This window comes from Heterobasidion irregulare (assembly GCF_000320585.1).
Source record: "Heterobasidion irregulare TC 32-1 unplaced genomic scaffold scaffold_09, whole genome shotgun sequence".
NCBI classification, from domain to species: domain Eukaryota; kingdom Fungi; phylum Basidiomycota; class Agaricomycetes; order Russulales; family Bondarzewiaceae; genus Heterobasidion; species Heterobasidion irregulare.
In genome coordinates, this window is record NW_009258205.1 from 220,896 (window position 1) to 238,502 (window position 17,607).

Here is a 17,607-nt window from a genome sequence, read left to right on the forward strand (position 1 = left end):
TATTGCGAGCAGCTGGCAGTTGTCCACATTGTAGATTAGGAGCCGGAATGCAGACGGAAATGAGCCAGACTAATGGGCTGGATGTAGTGTGGGAGTCACTCAGAGACGGAAGAAGAGCGGAATAGTGCTGCGCATGAGGCAGGACCTACAGCGATCCGCGAATATTTAAGAGGCTGTGATCGTAGGAGAGAGATGGACAGACACAACTCACATTGCATCGTCTAAGAATCTCTATCATCATGGCTCAGTTCCAAGACCTCACCCGCCGCCTCCTCGCTGCCGGTGGTGCTATGGACCCGGAGGGCAAAAGCATGTTCCTCCTCTACACAGACCGCTCCTCCCTCGTATCCAAACACTGGACGGGCGAGACCTTCGGTGACCAAGACGTTGTCGCTACCTCCATCCGCGCGAATTCCACTGCCTCTTACCTCTTTTCCCCGAACTCCCGTCGCATCATCTGCATCTCTGCCGCCTCTGCCATTCGCTCGCTCACCTTCAACGAGGACGAAGAGGAGTGGGTCGACGACGCTATCCCTCGTCACGATGTCCACCCCGAGGGCAAGCTTGCCACAGCCTTTGGCGCGGACCATCGCGCATACGTATTTTTCCAGAACCCGGCGGGGCAGCTGGTCCAGCTTGACGATAGATGGAACCCCACCATCCTCCCTGCAGATCCCGTAGTGGGTAGCCCTCTTGCGACCACGGTTGGGGAGAAGATCCACCTCTTCTACCTTTCGACCAAGGACAACTGTATCCACTACGTAGTCCAAGGAGACGAAGGGAGCTGGAGCGACAAGGTCGTGTCCAAAGCTGCACTCGAGGGGAAGGTGAAGCGGTTTTCGGTGGGGAAGAACGAGGAGACCGGTGTCTTCGAGGTATATGTGCTGACAGAGAAGAATGGCTTGCTGCAGATCGTGGGCGACGAGGATGGGAAAGCCAATGCGAGCGCAGAGAAGACGGTCTTAGGGAAGGTGGACGAGAACGGTACGTTCGTTGCGGGAACAAGCGCAGAGTGCTGCCCTCGCGTCTGGGGTCCTGTATACTATCCGGTCTACGTGCCTGTTTACTACGGAAGGCCTTGGTGCTGCTGCTGAACCCTCACAGATGCGGTGAGGGCTGCAGGACGCTGCGAAGGGAGAGATGCATATTCGACCGCGTTGTATAATAGCAGTTCGGTATTCGTCGCTCGGACTAGTTAGTAGCTCCAATTGACGAACAGATCATTTCGCCCTGGCCACCTTCGTTCCGACTCTTGATCTCATATTCTTGTCCGATTCATGTACTACACCTTACTCGTTACAGATATGTTTTATGTTCTGCTGGAAAGTGTTCTATATGCGAAGGCGAAGTGGGGAATCATCAGTATGGGTCACTCTTCAGAGCCAAGGAACAGGACCATACCGCCGAGAATCTCCAATCATCACGAGTCATGCGCACAGCACGTCATCTGCAATATACGGAGACTGTATGGAGGAGAAATAGGCCCGATTCCTGATGTAAAAGTACGTCGACATGGAGATAGGGTGGACAAGGGGAAGTTAGCGACATCATTCATGACAAACTTGATTGAAGCATACTCGCTTTGAGCGTAGGAACCGGCGCGTTCCTACATATCGCTGGAGATGATGTGGACGTTTACCATAGGCTCAACCACTTCTGTCGAAGGCGACGATACGGCGACCAGCACATAGATGACGGTCAAATGAACCTATGTAAGTCCTATATAGCATGAGAGGCTGGGGAGCGCCAAGCTGGTTTGAGTTCGCTATTCCGCCAATATGGGACCATGCTTCGCCCAACGGCTTGTCGAAGACTCGCTCACTTAGAGTGATTCGGCGTGGTAGGGATAAGGATATCTGTTGTCTGACTGTTGTCTGTGACATAGTGTATCACGTCGGCCCTTGTGAACATAGGATACAACGGTAATTTCTCCCCTGTGCGCCTAGTTTAATAGCTCCAAGAAGCCCGTAGTCATAGAGTTGCTTTCCCTGTATTATTTCAGCCTTGTATATAATAGATAGCTTTCCCTGTATTATTTCAGCCTTGTATATAATAGATATAGAATGCAAATTGCTGTGCCTCTGTGTGTGATGAAGTTTTGCGATGTCAAACGAGAACGACAGCAACTCAGATAGTGAAAGCAAACATGGATCTGCGAGACATTCAACTTCAACGTTCAACGCTCGTGTTCTAGGAATGTTTCGTACTTACTCTCTTTCAGCCTCTTTGGCGCGAAATTGCGCTGTGTGGTGGTAGATGAAAAAGGGTCGATCTATATGCATCCTGAGGGTGATGGTGTACCGCGGCTCTGAACATCAGGCTCGATGCTCGAGCAGTCGGCGTGCTCAAGACTGAGACCATTGGTGTTTACTATCGAGCGACGACAAGGGTGATGGTGGAAATTCGAGAACGAGTAAGAATGGGGCGGCCGCTGGCAATGGCTTGGGCGACACGCAGACGAGCTGGGAGGATGCAGCGCGGACGATGGGCGGAGATAGAATGACACGAGATTCTCTTTGGGCGTACGAAGGAATGAGAGAATGACGTTATAGTGGACTCACACAGGAACGACTACGTTCGCTGCTATGTGCGCGCTTGTCGTTCTTTCATCAACAGTCAACGTGAAGTCGTTCCCTGGATGAAATGAAGTGAGATGAGCAAGGAGATGGGGCAAACGCACCAAGGAGGATACGCAAGGTTGGGAGACGCGTGCGTGCAGGTGTATTCTGACCGCATCTGGGCGCATGTAGAGCAAAAGCGGGCAATGCGGGTGAGTGCATCGAGAGGGACAGAGCCAAAGCACGCTGGAGGCAATGGCACTTGCGAGTCACTCGCGCGAGCGGAGAGCTCCGGCGGTTGCCGAGGCAAAGTCGAAGCAAATCCTCTCAGCACCCTCTAACATCCCTCGTTTCAGCCGATCATCCTTTCTTCCAGCTCTCTTCCTTGTCGTCAGCTCAGACATTGCTTTGGTACATAAGTGATATACCACGGCCTTTGGGAAACATCTGGCACCTGATCGTGTATTCTTGACAAGCCTGGTACCTTCTGCTGAGGAGACTAGCTTCGTCTGGCAGCCCTTGAAAGAAAGGATCCGGCTCATCATGCTCCTCAGGATCCTTAGGCGGTTCAAAGTCTCATGTGCCTGTCTCGAGTATGGCCGGTGGCAAGCCTTCTGCAGCGGCAACGGAGGCGGACACCATGTTTCTATCCCGAGCAGGCAGCTCTTTGCGGGGTGCATAGCAGGACGGGCGTCAAGAAATCAGGTGTACGGAGCAGTGTGGATTTCTGAACAGAAATGCCGGACGATGACAGCGCACACCCTGACTTCGAAGATCGCGGTATTGTAGAACGTGAGTTCCCTTTCTGGTTCTGGGGCAGTCTCCTCACTAAGGTTGTCATTCCTGGCGCCTACCTACATGAGGAAGAATAAGTAAGATTTCTATCCAATCCCTCACGCTGGACTACATGGCTCTTCTGAGCGCTGATGCTTTTGCTACCCCCACAGTACGGGCGTCCGGACAACTCGTCTTGCCCCGGCGAGGCCTTGACCAAGGTGCAGTTCCAATCGAACACCTCGAGCACGCTGCACCACGTCGTCGCTGATTGACTCGGTCTGGTCGAATTGCATCCCCCTCTCGAGCAACTCAAGCACCGTGCCCGCGATAAACGACGGGTCGACCACGTCGGACCCATAGCTGGAGCAGGCGGTCCAATACTATTGCGCAAGCAGCATTGTGTTGACGTTCTACAGGTACAACAACTCCGCTGCTTTGAGCTCCCCAACACGACGGTAATGCCGCTGCCGACCGATATCGACATGGCGTTGCTGTCGTGTTTGAATGCGACAATCGGCGACGGGGTGCCGCTCGTGGATGTGGCAGCGGCCGGATCGAGTGTGTCTGTCCTTGCATCGAAGGTCAGAACGTTAGGGTTGGCATGGATTATAATGTGCATAGTCAAGACGTTCATTTTGTGTTCTGTTCTGTCCGATTTGTGCTCTGTTTCTGATATCCGAGTCCTTGTTTGTTCTGTCGGGCAGATTTGCATCACTTTTGAGAACGCAATCATGGCCATGATTTATTTTTCATTACTAACAAAGTTTAGCTCTGGCGACTACAATGTGGCGCATCAGCGCTCAGTCCACAAGGTCTCACGGTCTGTCCACAGTGTCCCGCCTTTGGGTATCGCTCTACCTACCTCAGTGACAGCAATTCAATCTTCGACTCCATATGCAGTGAGAAATGCTCCTTGTCTAGTGCCTGATATAAACAGCGTAAAGGTCCGGATGATACCCTGTCTTTTCACTTCCTCCCTCAAGGATGAGTACCTTGCATGCTGGTTCGCTCCTGGTCATTGTCTTGCTTGTGTACGTTATCTTTAGGTGGCTCCAGTCAAGAGACTTGCGACTGCCCCCTGGTCCAAGAAAGCTTCCGCTGATTGGCAACCTTCTTGACATGCCTAGCGGTCGAGACTGGTTGACTTACGCAAAGTGGTGCCGTCAATACGGTAGATTTCTGGTTTGAAACCATTACTGTTATTTGCTGTCTCACGTAGTTTGCGGCACATAGATTCCGACATTATCCATCTTAGCGTAGCCGGCCAATCCGTCGTTGTGCTCAACTCCGCAGAGCTAGCGAGCGACCTCCTCGAAAAAAAATCGTCAATATATTCTAGCCGGGTGCAGCTGACGATGTTGCATGAATTGATAGGGTGGGTTTCATTTCTCTCTCGGTTTAGCTTGTACAATACCATGTGAGTTGATATTTGCGGCTAGGTGGAATCACAGTTTTACGTTCAAACCATACGACGCCGCTTGGAGGTCTCAGCGAAAGGTCTTCACCCAGACTGTGAATCCTTCAGATGCAGCCCAATTTTTCCCTCACCAGATCAATGCAGCACACGAGTTTCTTCGACGCCTGCTCTCCTCTTCAAACCTCTTCCATGATATACACCAGTTGCGTGCTATAATTTAATTTATCTCTCAGTGGGCCTCCGAAACTGATCTGCAGCGTCCTGTGGATAGCTGGGCAGCTGTCATGATAATGGATATCACATATGGCATCCGCGGAGAGGCCGCCGATCCGTATATTTCCACCGCCATAGAGGCCCTCGATGGTGTTGCCAGAGCGGCCACGCCTGGCGCTTTCTTGGTCGATTACCTGCCTTTTCGTGAGCATCGTGATTTACGTGATAATAGCCTGCTTACCGGCCGTGCATAGTCAAGTATGTTCCCGGATGGGTCCCAGGTGCTGGCTTCCAGCAAAAGGCAAAGAAATGGAGCACGTCAAGGTACGATATGACTGAAAAGCCTTTTCAGGCTGCGAAGCGCCAGATTGTGAGGGTGAAAGCTATATTTGTGTATGCTGTTCTACATGTTCCATTCGCAGGCTACGGGGGTTTATACACCATCCCTCATCTCATCGGCCCTGGCAAACATGGATTTGGCGCAGGATATTTCCATTCAGGAGGATGTGATGAAGGGAGTTGCAGTCACTTGCTATGGAGGTCAGGATGCCCATTTCATTGATGTGTCTTTCTGCTAATGACTCAGCGCAATAGCGGGATTCGACACCGTGAGCAATAGACTTCTGTTCAGTCTCTAGAACATCCACCCATTAGTCTTCAGATTGTCGCTACCTTGGCCGCCTTTATCTTAGCGATGCTCCTTCATCCCGAAGTCCAAACCAGCGCACAGCAAGAGTTGGACAAGGTTTTGGGCGAAGGGGATCTTCCAACTTTCAATGACGAGCCCTCATTGCCATATATCACTGCATTGGTCAAAGAAGTTCTGAGATACAGCCCAGCCATACCACTAGGTAAGACATCAGAAGACTCCTCACCCGATACCTTGATGAAGCAATTACATGTTTAGGTGTCCCACACTTATCTGAGGAGGACGATACACACGATGGTTATTGGATTCCGAAGGGCTCGATTGTAATTGCAAACTCCTGGTGCGGGGTGTGTTCTCTGCTAGTCAGATTCCGTCTGACCACTCTGCCTTATAGGTCAATGCTACATAACGAAGAAACGTACCCGGATCCCTCGTCGTTTAACCCAGCACGTTTCCTCACCACTGATGGAAAACTGAACCCTGAATGCAAGGACCCGGCGACGGCAGCATTTGGATTCGGTAGGAGAATTTGTGTACGTACTCTGCGGTCTCAGCTGCACTATCTTTGTCCTCACCACTGATCCATGATTATGACACCCCAATGCTAGCCTGGGCGTCACTTCGCCATATCAGCGGTTTGGATAGCGGTGGCGTCCATATTAGCGACCTATAACATCACGAAGGATGTCGATGCGGACGGAAAAGTGATAGAACCGTCTGGAGAGTGGAGTCATGGATCGACGCTTTTCAATCATCCGTTGCCGTTCAAGTGCACATTCACACCGCGATCAAAGGCTGCAGAAGTGGCTATTCGAGCGACCGGCGAAGACCCTTAGAGAATGCGATACGTACCTGCCGGAGATGCGGCCATTAGTGCAGGGGCGCCTTCAACAGAGTCGATGTAACCATCACGTCGTTGCTACGACACTCAAGAGTTATCAGGACTATCGTGTTGAAAGCTTTGTTGGCAGAGCCCAGACGACACAAAATTTTGTCTAATAGCTTGTTATGGACATGGCAACCCCAGGTATAGGGGTGAAGCTGGAAGAAGTCTCTATACGGCGAAGATGAGTGATCTGATGAGGCTTGTAGATTGAGTGCTGGTGAGGAACATGATGGATGACATACATCAATCGCGCTACATCGCATCTGAGACGCCACATGGTCGCACGCAAGGCAAGCAGAGCAAGGCAGAAAAAGGGATCAGATGAAGAGACACGAACACTAGCTAGTAGGCAGGTAGTATCGGGGAAGGAAGCCAGAGGTACGTCTGCTTGCGGTGAGATCTCCATTGAGCTCTACCGAGGTCCGAGCCTCCCCTGCTGCTGATCCGGTTTGAAGTTGATGGCTGATAGTCCCGTGGCGCTTGAGATACTCTCTACTAGAAATCATAACTATAGTATCGTATAGAAGTGAATGAATGACGAATTGCGAGAGCTGGCGCTGGGAACTTCGGGAGGCGGCACACCGGACCGCCCGGTGCGCATGTCCGTTACTGCAGACGGGCTCGATAGCCTCTCTTGAATGCTCATGATCACTTCGAAGCAGGTCCCGACAATATAAAAGCCCACGGCCTGTACTCTTGGTAATTTCCCCCCACTGGAATACTAAAATACAGCCAGACTGATCAGAATGGCAGCCCCGACGTACAGGCTCAATAATGGCCTCGAAGTTCCTGCAATCGCATATGGTGCGTCTTCATCCTCGCTGAGAATGCTGGGAAGCTAGAACTGATCACGTATTACATGGCATAGGGACATGGCAGTCTCCGCCTGAGGAACTCTCCAAAGCGGTCGAATTTGCGATCAAGGAGGCTGGATATCGGCATATCGACTGTGCATGGGGGTACCGCAACGAGAAGGCTGTCGGGGAGGGAATCAAGGCGTCAGGTGTCCCCCGCTCCGAGCTTTTTGTAAGTCGAATCCATCTTTCTGCAGAGATGCATTTATGTAGATGGGCATATGCATCGTGTCTAGATCACCAGTAAACTCTGGGGGACGTGGCACAGCCGCGTTGAACAAGGTCTCGATGAGACGCTTGCCGACCTCGGGACTGATTATATTGATCGTGAGTGCTCCATTTCTCACCATAGAGAACGAATTTTTCATCTGTCCTACAGTTTACCTGATGCACTGGCCTATCCCATTGAATCCAAATGGAAACCACTTCCTCATCCCAACCCGACCTGACGGTTCACGTGACATCGATGAATCTTGGAATATCAAGGACACATGGAAGCAGCTGGAAGCCATGCTCAAGAAAGGTAGCTCTTACATGTCCTCAGCCCTCTTGAACACGTGAACTAAAACTCAAATTTTCCAGGCAAAGTCAAGGCCATCGGTGTTTCCAACATGTCTCAGAAGAAATTCGAGTCATTCCTGCCTGATGTTGAGGTCATCCCCGCTGCGAACCAACTTGAGCTGCACGTATACAATCCGGATCACGCCCTCGTCTCGTTTTTCAAGTCCAAGGGCATCCTCGTGCAGGCATATTCCCCGCTCGGCTCGTCCGGCTCGCCGCTCATCAGTGATGAGACTGTCGTCAAAGTTGCACAGAAGTACGAGGAGTTCACGCCCGCGGACATATTGTTGGGATGGCTCCGTGCGTATCTTTTCTTTTTGCCTTCTGTTTTGTTTTCTTGTAGGCGATCCTACGGAATAACGAAACGAACTCTCATCGAAATCGATGGCGTGACTGACTCGCTCTAAACATAGTCTCGAAGGACTTGGAGATCATCACGCGTTCGCTTAACCGCGAGCGCATCACGTCGAACCTAAAGAATGCGGTCGCTGCCTCGAAGGCTTTGTCGAAAGAAGATATCGAGACCCTAGATGGCATTGCCGCTGCTGGAAAGCAGAAAAGGTCCGTTGCGGTCTTCATATCACCCTATCGACGATCCCTGACTACATCTCTCTCTCTCTCTTCGATTCCAGACTTGTGACGCCGCCGTGGGGTGAGTCTTGCGTTCGCCATGAGCATACAAACATTTATTGACTTCTTTGAAATCAGGCGTCGAACTCGGATTTGATAACTGGCCCACGAAGGCTTGAGGTAATTCAACGAGGAATACATAATGTGATTTTATTTGTGTAATAAGATTCGCAGCATATTTTCTGTGAATCCAGGTGTCGTGCGCTATTGTCAACTTACTCTTTCGGTCGAGCATTGACTAACTTTGAGTATCCTTGCAACTAAGTACCATATAGGAGCCGCCAGGTGACTCATGCGACGCAACCACAACGACGCATGACAAGTAACGCCAAGTGTGAATTTAGGTTACAACTGTCAAAATCTTCATGACCCCCTTTGAGATATTTGTTGCAAGCCCGACGGATCCTCTTTTATCTTCAGGGCATGTTCCCATTCACGCAATTCGTATCGACCAAACCTCGTATCAAGTCTGCTAAGGATAGGTTTCTTGGTTTGATGTTCGACAAAAATTGTAGTGTTGATGCTCAAGCAATCTTGTGCGCTCACCTTTGAGGGCATTGAGCGGTCCGTGGTGCTGGCGCACATCAGGCTTTTGCTAGGCACGCTCAATGCCAAATTACAACCCATAGATCGGCCCTGTCGGAGATGGCGACGACGATCCCGCGGGTATGACGACGACAAATGAAACCCTTCACTGAGCCTTTGTTCCTCCCAAACAAACGCGATAAGTAGTCGTATTTCAGCTGTTCAGAGCTTGCAGAGGATCCCTCTCCTGATGGGCGGGTACTATCTGGCTGGCATGACCTCGCAGAATGAGAGTGCTGCGCCGGCATGGGCCATGAGCGCTGAGCCTCTACCAGAGACGAGGGCTGGTAACTTCCAGGGTTTCTCGAGGTATCTGCTCATCATTTTCGAGTCGCTCAGATTTTTAAAAGACATTTTTCAGAATTGGCTGTCTATCGGACCAATTCCCGAGGACATTTTGGCATTGCCCTGGAATGTCGTCACCCCGAAATCTGACGGAAAGCGACATATCGTTACAGGCACCCCCGTTCTGGTGTACATGTGTGCCGAGCGTCATATCAGTGTCATATCCATGACCCTCGACTCGGATTGCGACTGCTTTGCGAAAAGCTCACGCGTTTCGGGAACAATCGTAACATCCTAGACGTCGGTTGCGTGGTGCGCCTAAGGCTAGTATGTGAAGCTGTGAAGGGCTCCACTGTAGGCGCTATGAATTCTGCCAACAAGTTGGTCTCCGTAGAGGCGATAAAAAGAGGAAGATGTGGTGCGACACAAGACGTCCGAGACACAATTCCATCAGAACAATGCCAGATATGAGCGACTTCACGGCGCAGCGCTTCGTATAAGGTGCGTGGAGACAGGCGAGAAGGCGAACTTTATGAAGATCATGGTGGTAAGGCAAAGTTAGGAGAAGTTTACGGGAACGGAACTTCTGTGACTTCAGCCGGTGAATGCGGTATGATAGGGATACGACGTGGCTCGGATGGCCGTAATTTAGATGCTGGTCGTTCGTGCGGTGACGGGCAACCGCATAGATATTTTTAAACTGGTACTACTTTTTGATTTGCAGGCTGATCTTCGCTTTCGAGACATGTACGTGAAGATAACTGGAAAGGCTAGTTCAAACAACGGCGGTAGCCACGGCCGAAGACTTCTCTTCATGAACGTGGAGCGACGAGAAGGAGTCTAGGGCAGTTCGAGGCAATATACGATCAAGCACATTTGTCGGAAGGAGACTCCAACAGCGGCAATTCGAGCCACCTGGAGACATAGGGGTGGCGCTGCGACGGCGATGACATCACGATAAATCGTCGCGGCCAGAGATTTTTCTTCTTTTTTCATGAAACCCAAAATTATTCGAGTCAAGAAAATAGAAAATGATTCAGGGGCGCTTCTTCGGTGGGGCTATAGAAACTCCGCGGCGGGTCGGTTGTCTCGATATGGTAGGCGTGAATGAAGGCGGCACTGCTTACGTCGAGTGCAACCCTCTCGACGACGCCGCCGAATTTCTCCCCTTGCAAACTGAACCCCATCGATGGCCCCGCTCGTCCCGACTAGGAAATACGGCGTCGCGGGCTCCACACCGCCGTCGCAATCTCCGTCGCTTTGGCTTTCCGCTCCTCTTGGGAGATCGTTCTGCATTTCCAGATGCGTCGCGTTTGGCGTCGCTTTCGGGGCTCTCTGCGTATCCCGATCATGCGAGCCTCGCATATATCACTCCAATTCGGAGTGGTAGACAAAGGTGGTAACTTCAGTTTTTTTTCGTCGCTCCTCCGGACGGAGGATTGAAACGTACTTAAGGCTTGCGTGATAGCGACACCCAGGTGCAGACCACCTTTCCCTCCCGCCCCCACACCTCATTCATATCACCTTAGACGCTTAGACGCTTTCCATTTAGACACACCTTCCTAGACACTTCGTCCACATACCACTCGCTTTGATACCATGGGCAAACCATCCATCTCCGCTCCCACCTCCGCCGCCTCCCTCCATGCCCCCATGTTCAAGTTGAACAACGGCGCAGAGATTTGTGCCGTCGGTCTCGGTGGGCCTTATTTAATCTCTATCGCCTTCGACTTGTTTTGTTGACTCGGCGTCTTGCAGGTACATACCAGTCGAAGCCTGAAGAGGTTTCCAGCGCCGTCGAATACGCCGTCAAGCACGCCGGATATCGTCACATTGACTGTGCTTGGAAGTACGTCAATGAGCGTGATGTAGGCGAGGGCATCCGCCGGTCCGGAGTCCCTCGGTCAGAGATCTTCGTGAGTCGTTCGCCCCGCCTTTCCGGCGGACTTTCAGCTGATACGGCTTTCATTTAGCTCACGAGCAAAGTGTGGGTCACATACCACGCCCGGGTTGAGGAGTGCTTGGATCAGACACTCGCCAACCTCGGCACTGACTATCTTGACCGTAAGTGTCACTTTGACCACCGCTCGAAGACTTGCACTCATCGCAAGCTTATCTAGTCTACCTCATCCACTGGCCTGTGCCTCTGAACCCCAACGGAAACGACATCTTCTACCCCACTCTCCCTGACGGTTCTCGTGATGTCGACAACAGTGTCACGCTCGCAGAGACCTGGCGGCAGATGGAGGAGATGCAGCTCAAGGGCAAGGTCCGCGCCATTGGTGTCTCAAACTTCTCCAAAAAGACGCTCGAGGAGATTCTTCCTACGGCCCGGATTGTCCCTGCCGTCAACCAGGTGAGCTGACTAGACCCCTCCCGGCTTTCAATGCGAGTCTGACCGTGATTTTGAACAGATCGAGCTCCACCTGTACAACCCACAGCACGAGCTCATCGAGTACCTCAAGGAGAAGAACATCGTCCCTCAGGCGTACTCTCCCCTTGGCTCAACCAACTCTCCTCTCATGAAGGATGAGGTTGTTCTAGAACTCGCTAAGAAATACAGCGTGTCCGCCGCCGACATTCTTCTTGGCTATCTTCGTGAGTATACCCTTGCCTTATTTTCAAGAATAAGATTACTGACCGGCAATTTCGTAGTCGCCAAGGGTGTCATCATCCTTCCCAAGTCTGTGACGCCTCACCGGATTGCCTCTAACATTAAGGGTGCCATCCGTGCCACGGAAGTCCTCAGCGAGGCCGATATCAAACGCCTCGATAACCTTGCGCCTAGCGGCAAGCAGACACGCTTCTTCATGCCTTCGTGGGGTGAGTATTTCCTCCCTTACCGTTGGAGAATGCAATTCTGACGACTTGTCTCTTTTTATCAGGGCGGGATCTTGGTTTCGACCACTGGCCCAAGAAGGACTGGTGAAGAGCTCTCCTACTGTATCTTATAGCATCATCGCATCTCGCTGCGCGAGATTCCTCACATCTTAGCATTTGTATCGTTACACCACATAGTTCTTACTTTTATTAGATAGAGGGCTGAACAGTCCACTCCGATATAGAGGAATGGCTGAATCGTCTTCTCTCTCTTGCATCGTCATCCATTTTTCCACTATCGCTGTTCTCTCCCTATTCTCTGCAATCCACATGTCCCCGTTTGCATGCGAGTGCCTTAGCTATGTGTCGAATCGCCTTGGTTGAAAGCCACCTGTTCCAGAGGTAGGTGACTTCTTTCCGGAATTCGGATGTTCGTCCCGAAATTCCTGGGACGGAACATGTCAGACAACGAAGAAGCCCATTCGATTTCGGTATGAACGCATACGCATCTTGGCTCTCGCCTCTATCTTCTGGCTTCCCAGTCCCTTCATTCTCCTCACGCGATCCCAAGGCCATCACCTTCATCCGCAGGTTTGGCGGCTGGAGCTTTGTGCTGGTAGGTCGAGGTCGAGGTCGGCCCCTTTCGCTTGATAGCTCGTGTATTCTATAGGCGAACAGGGCCGATGCTGATCACAACCCAACATCCTACCTCGTCAGCTGCCACGCCCCTTCTGCTCCGTTAGCCACCGGCAATCCCGCGTCTGCGTATCCTACTCTGTTCATCTCCAATTTCGCTGCAGACTAACCCTCCTCCCGCACGGAGACACGGTCCGCATTCCTGAACGTTAGTGCGTCCCTCGTCTTGTGGGCAGGGCTGGGAAGTAGGGAATTTGGACGGGAGGATGCACGCGCGACGAGATGGAAGGGGTATATAAGGCCAGGAGCTGTGCAGACTTCATCTGTCGCAGATTGCTGTGGAGACTTGTCTCGAACGCGGCGCTTTTTTGATTTTGCACTATACATCATCGCCCTTGGCCCTCCTTGGCCACACTCCTGCCACATTCCCTTTCCCCTTGTGTTTTGCCACTCGGTCTATACCCATCACCATCTCGCTGTGCTATGCCTACTCTCGCTCAAGCCGTTCGGGACACTCGCGCGTTCGATGAGGTTTCTGATGCCATCGATGACGGTATGCTGCTTCTCTACTCCACTTTTTGAGTACTGACTAGTTGAAAATATCAGTGAATGTACAGAAGCTCAAGCTTTGGGACGGCCAGTCTAACTTCGATACCGAGAAAGACAAGACACAGTTCCGTCGTTACGAGGAGGCCTGCGATCGCGTCAAGAGTTTTTACAAGGAACAACATGGTGAGATCTCCTGTTGATTGATGAGAAGGACACCTCTCATCGTGCTCCGCCATGCAGAGAAGCAGACTGTAGATTTCAACATCAAGGCGCGCGTAGAGTTCAAGAGCAAGAAGAGGGCTCGGATGGGCATCTGGGAGGCGATGGAGATGCTCAACACTCTCGTCGACGAGTCTGACCCCGACGTACGTGCGCTGCTGTGCATTTCGTGTGCCACGCTCATACCCTTTGTCATAGACGGATCTATCGCAGATCGAACACCTGCTTCAAACCGCCGAGGCCATGCGTCGTGATGGGAAGCCCGAATGGATGCAGGTCACCGGCCTCGTGCACGATCTCGGAAAACTGCTCTTCATGTTCGGGTCCGAGGGCCAATGGGACGTCGTCGGTGTGCGTGTTCATCGTCGCCGCTTATTGCATACATCGCTCCAGGCTCACCCTGCGTCATATCACTTCAACAGGATACATTCGTTGTCGGCTGCCGCTACTCTGACAAGATCGTATACCCTGAAACGTTCGCTGGGAACCCTGATGCACACGACGCCGTCTTCTCTTCTGAGTATGGTATCTACCAGCCGGGCTGCGGGCTAGACAACGTCATGCTCTCTTGGGGCCATGACGAGGTATCTACTCACCCCTTTCTGCTATCTGACTTCTTACTCACGGACGAGTCATATGCAGTATCTCTACCACGTTCTCAAGGACCAGAGCACCTTGCCGGAAGAGGGTCTCGCAATGATCCGCTACCACAGCTTCTATCCGTAAGCACCTTCCTGTATCTTACACGTTTGAGATTCATGAGTCGAGCAATGTGATTCGGTCAACAGATGGCATCGCGAGGGCGCATACGCTCATCTTACCAACGAGAAGGACGAGGCATACTTGAAGGCTGTGCGCGCGTTCAACCCCTATGATTTGTACTCAAAGAGCGATGGCAGCGTCGACGCTGCAGCGCTCAAGCCTTATTACGAGGGGTTGATTGCTAAGTTCTTCCCTGAGAAGCTTGACTGGTAGATACGTTGCTGCGTATGTTTACTCTCCATCGCCGTTACTCCCAGTCTCGACTCGCCCCTAACGCTCTAGACAAATGCACACCCTCCGAGGGGTGACGCTATGTTTGTATGCAGACCCATTATGTCGTACCTTTTTTGTTCGGCCGTTGCTTTAGTGACTTTCACGGACAGGCGGTTACTCGTAAACCAAATTATGGCCATGGGTCAACGGCTGGTGTTATATCTCTAAGACGGTTTCCTTGAGAGGGGCAGGAAACCCGGGTTAGGACGAGGGTCCTCATTGCCTGCGACCTCATCAGTTCACCTTCCATCCTTTATTGTATATTGTCCCCTTACCGATGCACCACAACTATTTAGTCAAATACAGCGGCTCATCGCTGACCTGACCTGTCTCCACACTTGCACATTTCGGACCACGGTATGACATCCCAACTTATAAAGGTTTTATATTATTCTCTCATCTGTCTACCAATGAGTCACTGACGGAATCCCCGGTTTCGAAGATCGGAATGTACCAACCAGAGACAATCATCTTATTTCTGCCGCTTGTCTTGCCATTCCTATCGCACCTGCTTCCCACTTCGCCCCATGGATTGGTCTATTATACACTTACGCTCCCAAGGAGTGCTAACATTTTTTGTAGATGGCGGTCTTGACCCACACATTTCTATACTATCACTGGAGCGGTGTTCGGAAATTTCGGAGTCATTATAATAGGAAAATCCACAGACCTCATTTCATTGTCTTTCTTCTTGATTCCTGCACAGGTAGCTAGTATTTACCTCCCTCTATTATATTCCACTGTCAACGAGACAGAATAAGAGAGGGTGCTGTTGCCAGAGCCTTTACGCTCAGGTGTGTGGTTTCCACTATAGTAGTGTTCAGAAACTTTAGCTGCACCGCGCCGCATATGCCGCCGGGAGCCGAGCACGTGAGTTCAAATCCTGACAAGCACGGCAAGTTGCGCACGCCGTGCGGCCGCGCAGTGGAGAATGGATTTTCGCGTGTGAATTCCACTGTTTTCTCCCCTCGACAAAAGTGTCCCTATTTCCTGATGATTCTCTCCAACGAGGCCTCGTCAAACGTGTACCATATATGTAAAATGACTGAAATGATATGTCTGAAGTTTCTCGCCTCGAACGGAGGTCTTCTGAGCTCCTCGGAAATATCCCGGATGCCGTGCCCGCACACTTTGCGACCGCTTGTAGACGGACTCGCGGTATTCAACCTCGACGTTGTCGATGTCGAACTTCGCGAGAAGGTCGAAGACGTCGTTGCTTAGACTGAAGGCGTCCTCGGCCTGAAGCGAATCAGGATGAACGCCGATCCAGAGGACGACAGGACCGCGGGTCTTCTCGTCTATGTCTCCGTCGGTAATAAAACGAACGACGTCGATGGACGTCCAAGCAACCTTCCGGGCGTTCAGCAGGTCCCGAACCACGGGACCCACGTCCTTCCAGACGACATTGAGCCTGTGCCCGAACACCCCACGCGCCTGCTTGAGCTTGCGATAGGAGTCGGATCCCGTAGGCTTGACCCAGGGCGTCTTCAAGCTCCCCGTACGGTAGACGAGCTTCGGGGGAGTCGGAGAGATGCCCGAATAGTAGAGCATGGCTTCGAGCTTGGAGACAAGGTAGGGAGGAGAGTTGGAGGAAGCAACGGACACGTAGTCGCTCAAGAGGTCGAGCCGGGAGAACTCGCTCTCCGTGGGGGAGACGGCAATATGATTTCTGCCTTACAGTCTGCGACATGTCTTTGTCAAATAGACACACAGATGCGTGATATGACGGGCTTGACAGTCTAGTATCCTCTCAGAGCATGAAGGTATGTTCTTTGAATTGCGAGGGGAGACACATCATCTAGGGCATAGGGAGATCGGTGGCTAATAACTTGACTTGCAAGTTTCGGCCGGTTTCAACCAATGCCTAATGAGTCTGAGCATCAAGCCGTGGATCGAGTATTCCGTGTCGCCAGGCTCAGCGCCTCTGTGCGCCGGACATCCGCGAGCCTCCTCATTCTTCTTCATCACATTTGTTTTTCTGAGCCGTTGTTGGATCAGTCGGATGTCGGTGCTCGGAAGTCCGAGCTCCATAATTGAGGAGAGGTGACAAATCTGCGTGACCAAAACGGGTCTTTCGTTACCTAAGTTTTGCGCCAATGTTTGGAGCGCGCCGCAGCGGTCTCCAAGAGGTTTTCCGAGAAATAAATTCGGACCTCTTTTTTCTTCGATTGCCTGAAGATTGCTTGAGGGCTCCAAGGGCTCCAACGATGACGAGATGGGATCGAGATCTGAAATTACGGCGGGCGATTTGGCGGACAAGGGCGCGATGATCCCTGCCGCGGTCCTGGCGAGCAGTACGCACCGCCATCTAGCGAACCCACCACCGCCTGCACTTGCGCTTTTTTTCCTTGGGCGCCCCGTTATAAGTTCCCGACGACCGCGTCAGACCGAAGCCTACCACACCGCCCACCCGCCGCACCCGTCTCTTCATAATACCCCTTGTCATTCCTGCATACTCCTTCAGCCGCATTACACCATGACCGCTCCCGAGAGCACGCTCCCTTATCCACCCATCCACCAGGACAAGCCATTCGTTGTTCTTTCTGACTGGTCAGTGCCCCTTGCTCTGTCGCTTCTCGAGTCTCGTCGAGCCTCGGCCTGGTCCTCGCTTTCGTTCGTTGCAGTGCGTGCTGACGTCGGTCTGGGATTCGCTACCGCAGGGATGGCACAATCACGACTCGTGACACGAACGACTGTGAGTCTGGGTATCCGTTCTGCTTGTGGGATCGCGGGGAGCTGATGAGGCGCGATGTCTAGATTTGGTAGATAACATGGGTTATGGCCAGGCGAACAGGCGCGCGGAGAACGAGAGGATTCTGGACGGGTCGACGACTTTCAGGTACGCGTGTAGGCGGCGTCCGGTTAGTGCAGGCTCAGCTGACTGGTTGTCTCAGGGATGCGTTCCAGGGAATGCTGGAGAGCGTTTTGGCCAA

At 52.0% G+C, this 17,607-nt stretch overlaps 6 protein-coding genes across 6 annotated transcripts; 5 read left to right on the plus strand and 1 right to left on the minus strand.

The window, feature by feature from the left end:
* Positions 1 to 239: 239 nt before the first annotated feature.
* HETIRDRAFT_453889 (uncharacterized protein) lies at positions 240 to 3,607 on the plus strand (the record flags this gene model as incomplete). Its single annotated transcript, XM_009551495.1, has 3 exons — positions 240 to 984; positions 2,751 to 2,770; positions 3,506 to 3,607. 3 exons carry the CDS (start codon positions 240 to 242, stop codon positions 3,605 to 3,607), a joined length of 867 nt encoding a protein of 288 aa, XP_009549790.1.
* A 712-nt stretch (positions 3,608 to 4,319) lies between these two features.
* On the plus strand, positions 4,320 to 6,450 carry cyp31 (cytochrome P450 monooxygenase 31; the record flags this gene model as incomplete). Its single annotated transcript, XM_009551360.1, has 11 exons — positions 4,320 to 4,506; positions 4,569 to 4,710; positions 4,775 to 4,954; positions 5,024 to 5,169; positions 5,220 to 5,335; positions 5,388 to 5,505; positions 5,560 to 5,573; positions 5,627 to 5,816; positions 5,873 to 5,954; positions 6,009 to 6,147; positions 6,223 to 6,450. The coding sequence occupies 11 exons, from the start codon at positions 4,320 to 4,322 to the stop codon at positions 6,448 to 6,450; spliced, it is 1,542 nt and encodes a 513-aa protein (XP_009549655.1).
* Positions 6,451 to 7,246: 796 nt separating this feature from the next.
* HETIRDRAFT_325122 (uncharacterized protein) lies at positions 7,247 to 12,344 on the plus strand (the record flags this gene model as incomplete). The annotated part of the gene is made up of 7 exons (XM_009551496.1): positions 7,247 to 7,304; positions 7,369 to 7,526; positions 11,389 to 11,479; positions 11,536 to 11,771; positions 11,830 to 12,013; positions 12,071 to 12,238; positions 12,301 to 12,344. The coding sequence occupies 7 exons, from the start codon at positions 7,247 to 7,249 to the stop codon at positions 12,342 to 12,344; spliced, it is 939 nt and encodes a 312-aa protein (XP_009549791.1).
* Positions 12,345 to 12,728: 384 nt separating this feature from the next.
* HETIRDRAFT_420593 (uncharacterized protein) lies at positions 12,729 to 13,040 on the plus strand (the record flags this gene model as incomplete). The annotated part of the gene is made up of 2 exons (XM_009551497.1): positions 12,729 to 12,851; positions 12,906 to 13,040. The coding sequence occupies 2 exons, from the start codon at positions 12,729 to 12,731 to the stop codon at positions 13,038 to 13,040; spliced, it is 258 nt and encodes an 85-aa protein (XP_009549792.1).
* Positions 13,041 to 13,354: 314 nt separating this feature from the next.
* On the plus strand, positions 13,355 to 14,614 carry HETIRDRAFT_325916 (uncharacterized protein; the record flags this gene model as incomplete). Its single annotated transcript, XM_009551498.1, has 7 exons — positions 13,355 to 13,424; positions 13,478 to 13,603; positions 13,661 to 13,785; positions 13,838 to 13,990; positions 14,062 to 14,223; positions 14,282 to 14,361; positions 14,428 to 14,614. The coding sequence occupies 7 exons, from the start codon at positions 13,355 to 13,357 to the stop codon at positions 14,612 to 14,614; spliced, it is 903 nt and encodes a 300-aa protein (XP_009549793.1).
* Positions 14,615 to 15,826: 1,212 nt separating this feature from the next.
* On the minus strand, positions 15,827 to 16,327 carry HETIRDRAFT_243201 (uncharacterized protein; the record flags this gene model as incomplete). Its single annotated transcript, XM_009551499.1, has 1 exon — positions 15,827 to 16,327. A coding segment is annotated over one exon (501 nt), but the record flags the coding sequence as incomplete, so codon positions are not given.
* Between the last annotated feature and the right edge of the window lie 1,280 nt (positions 16,328 to 17,607).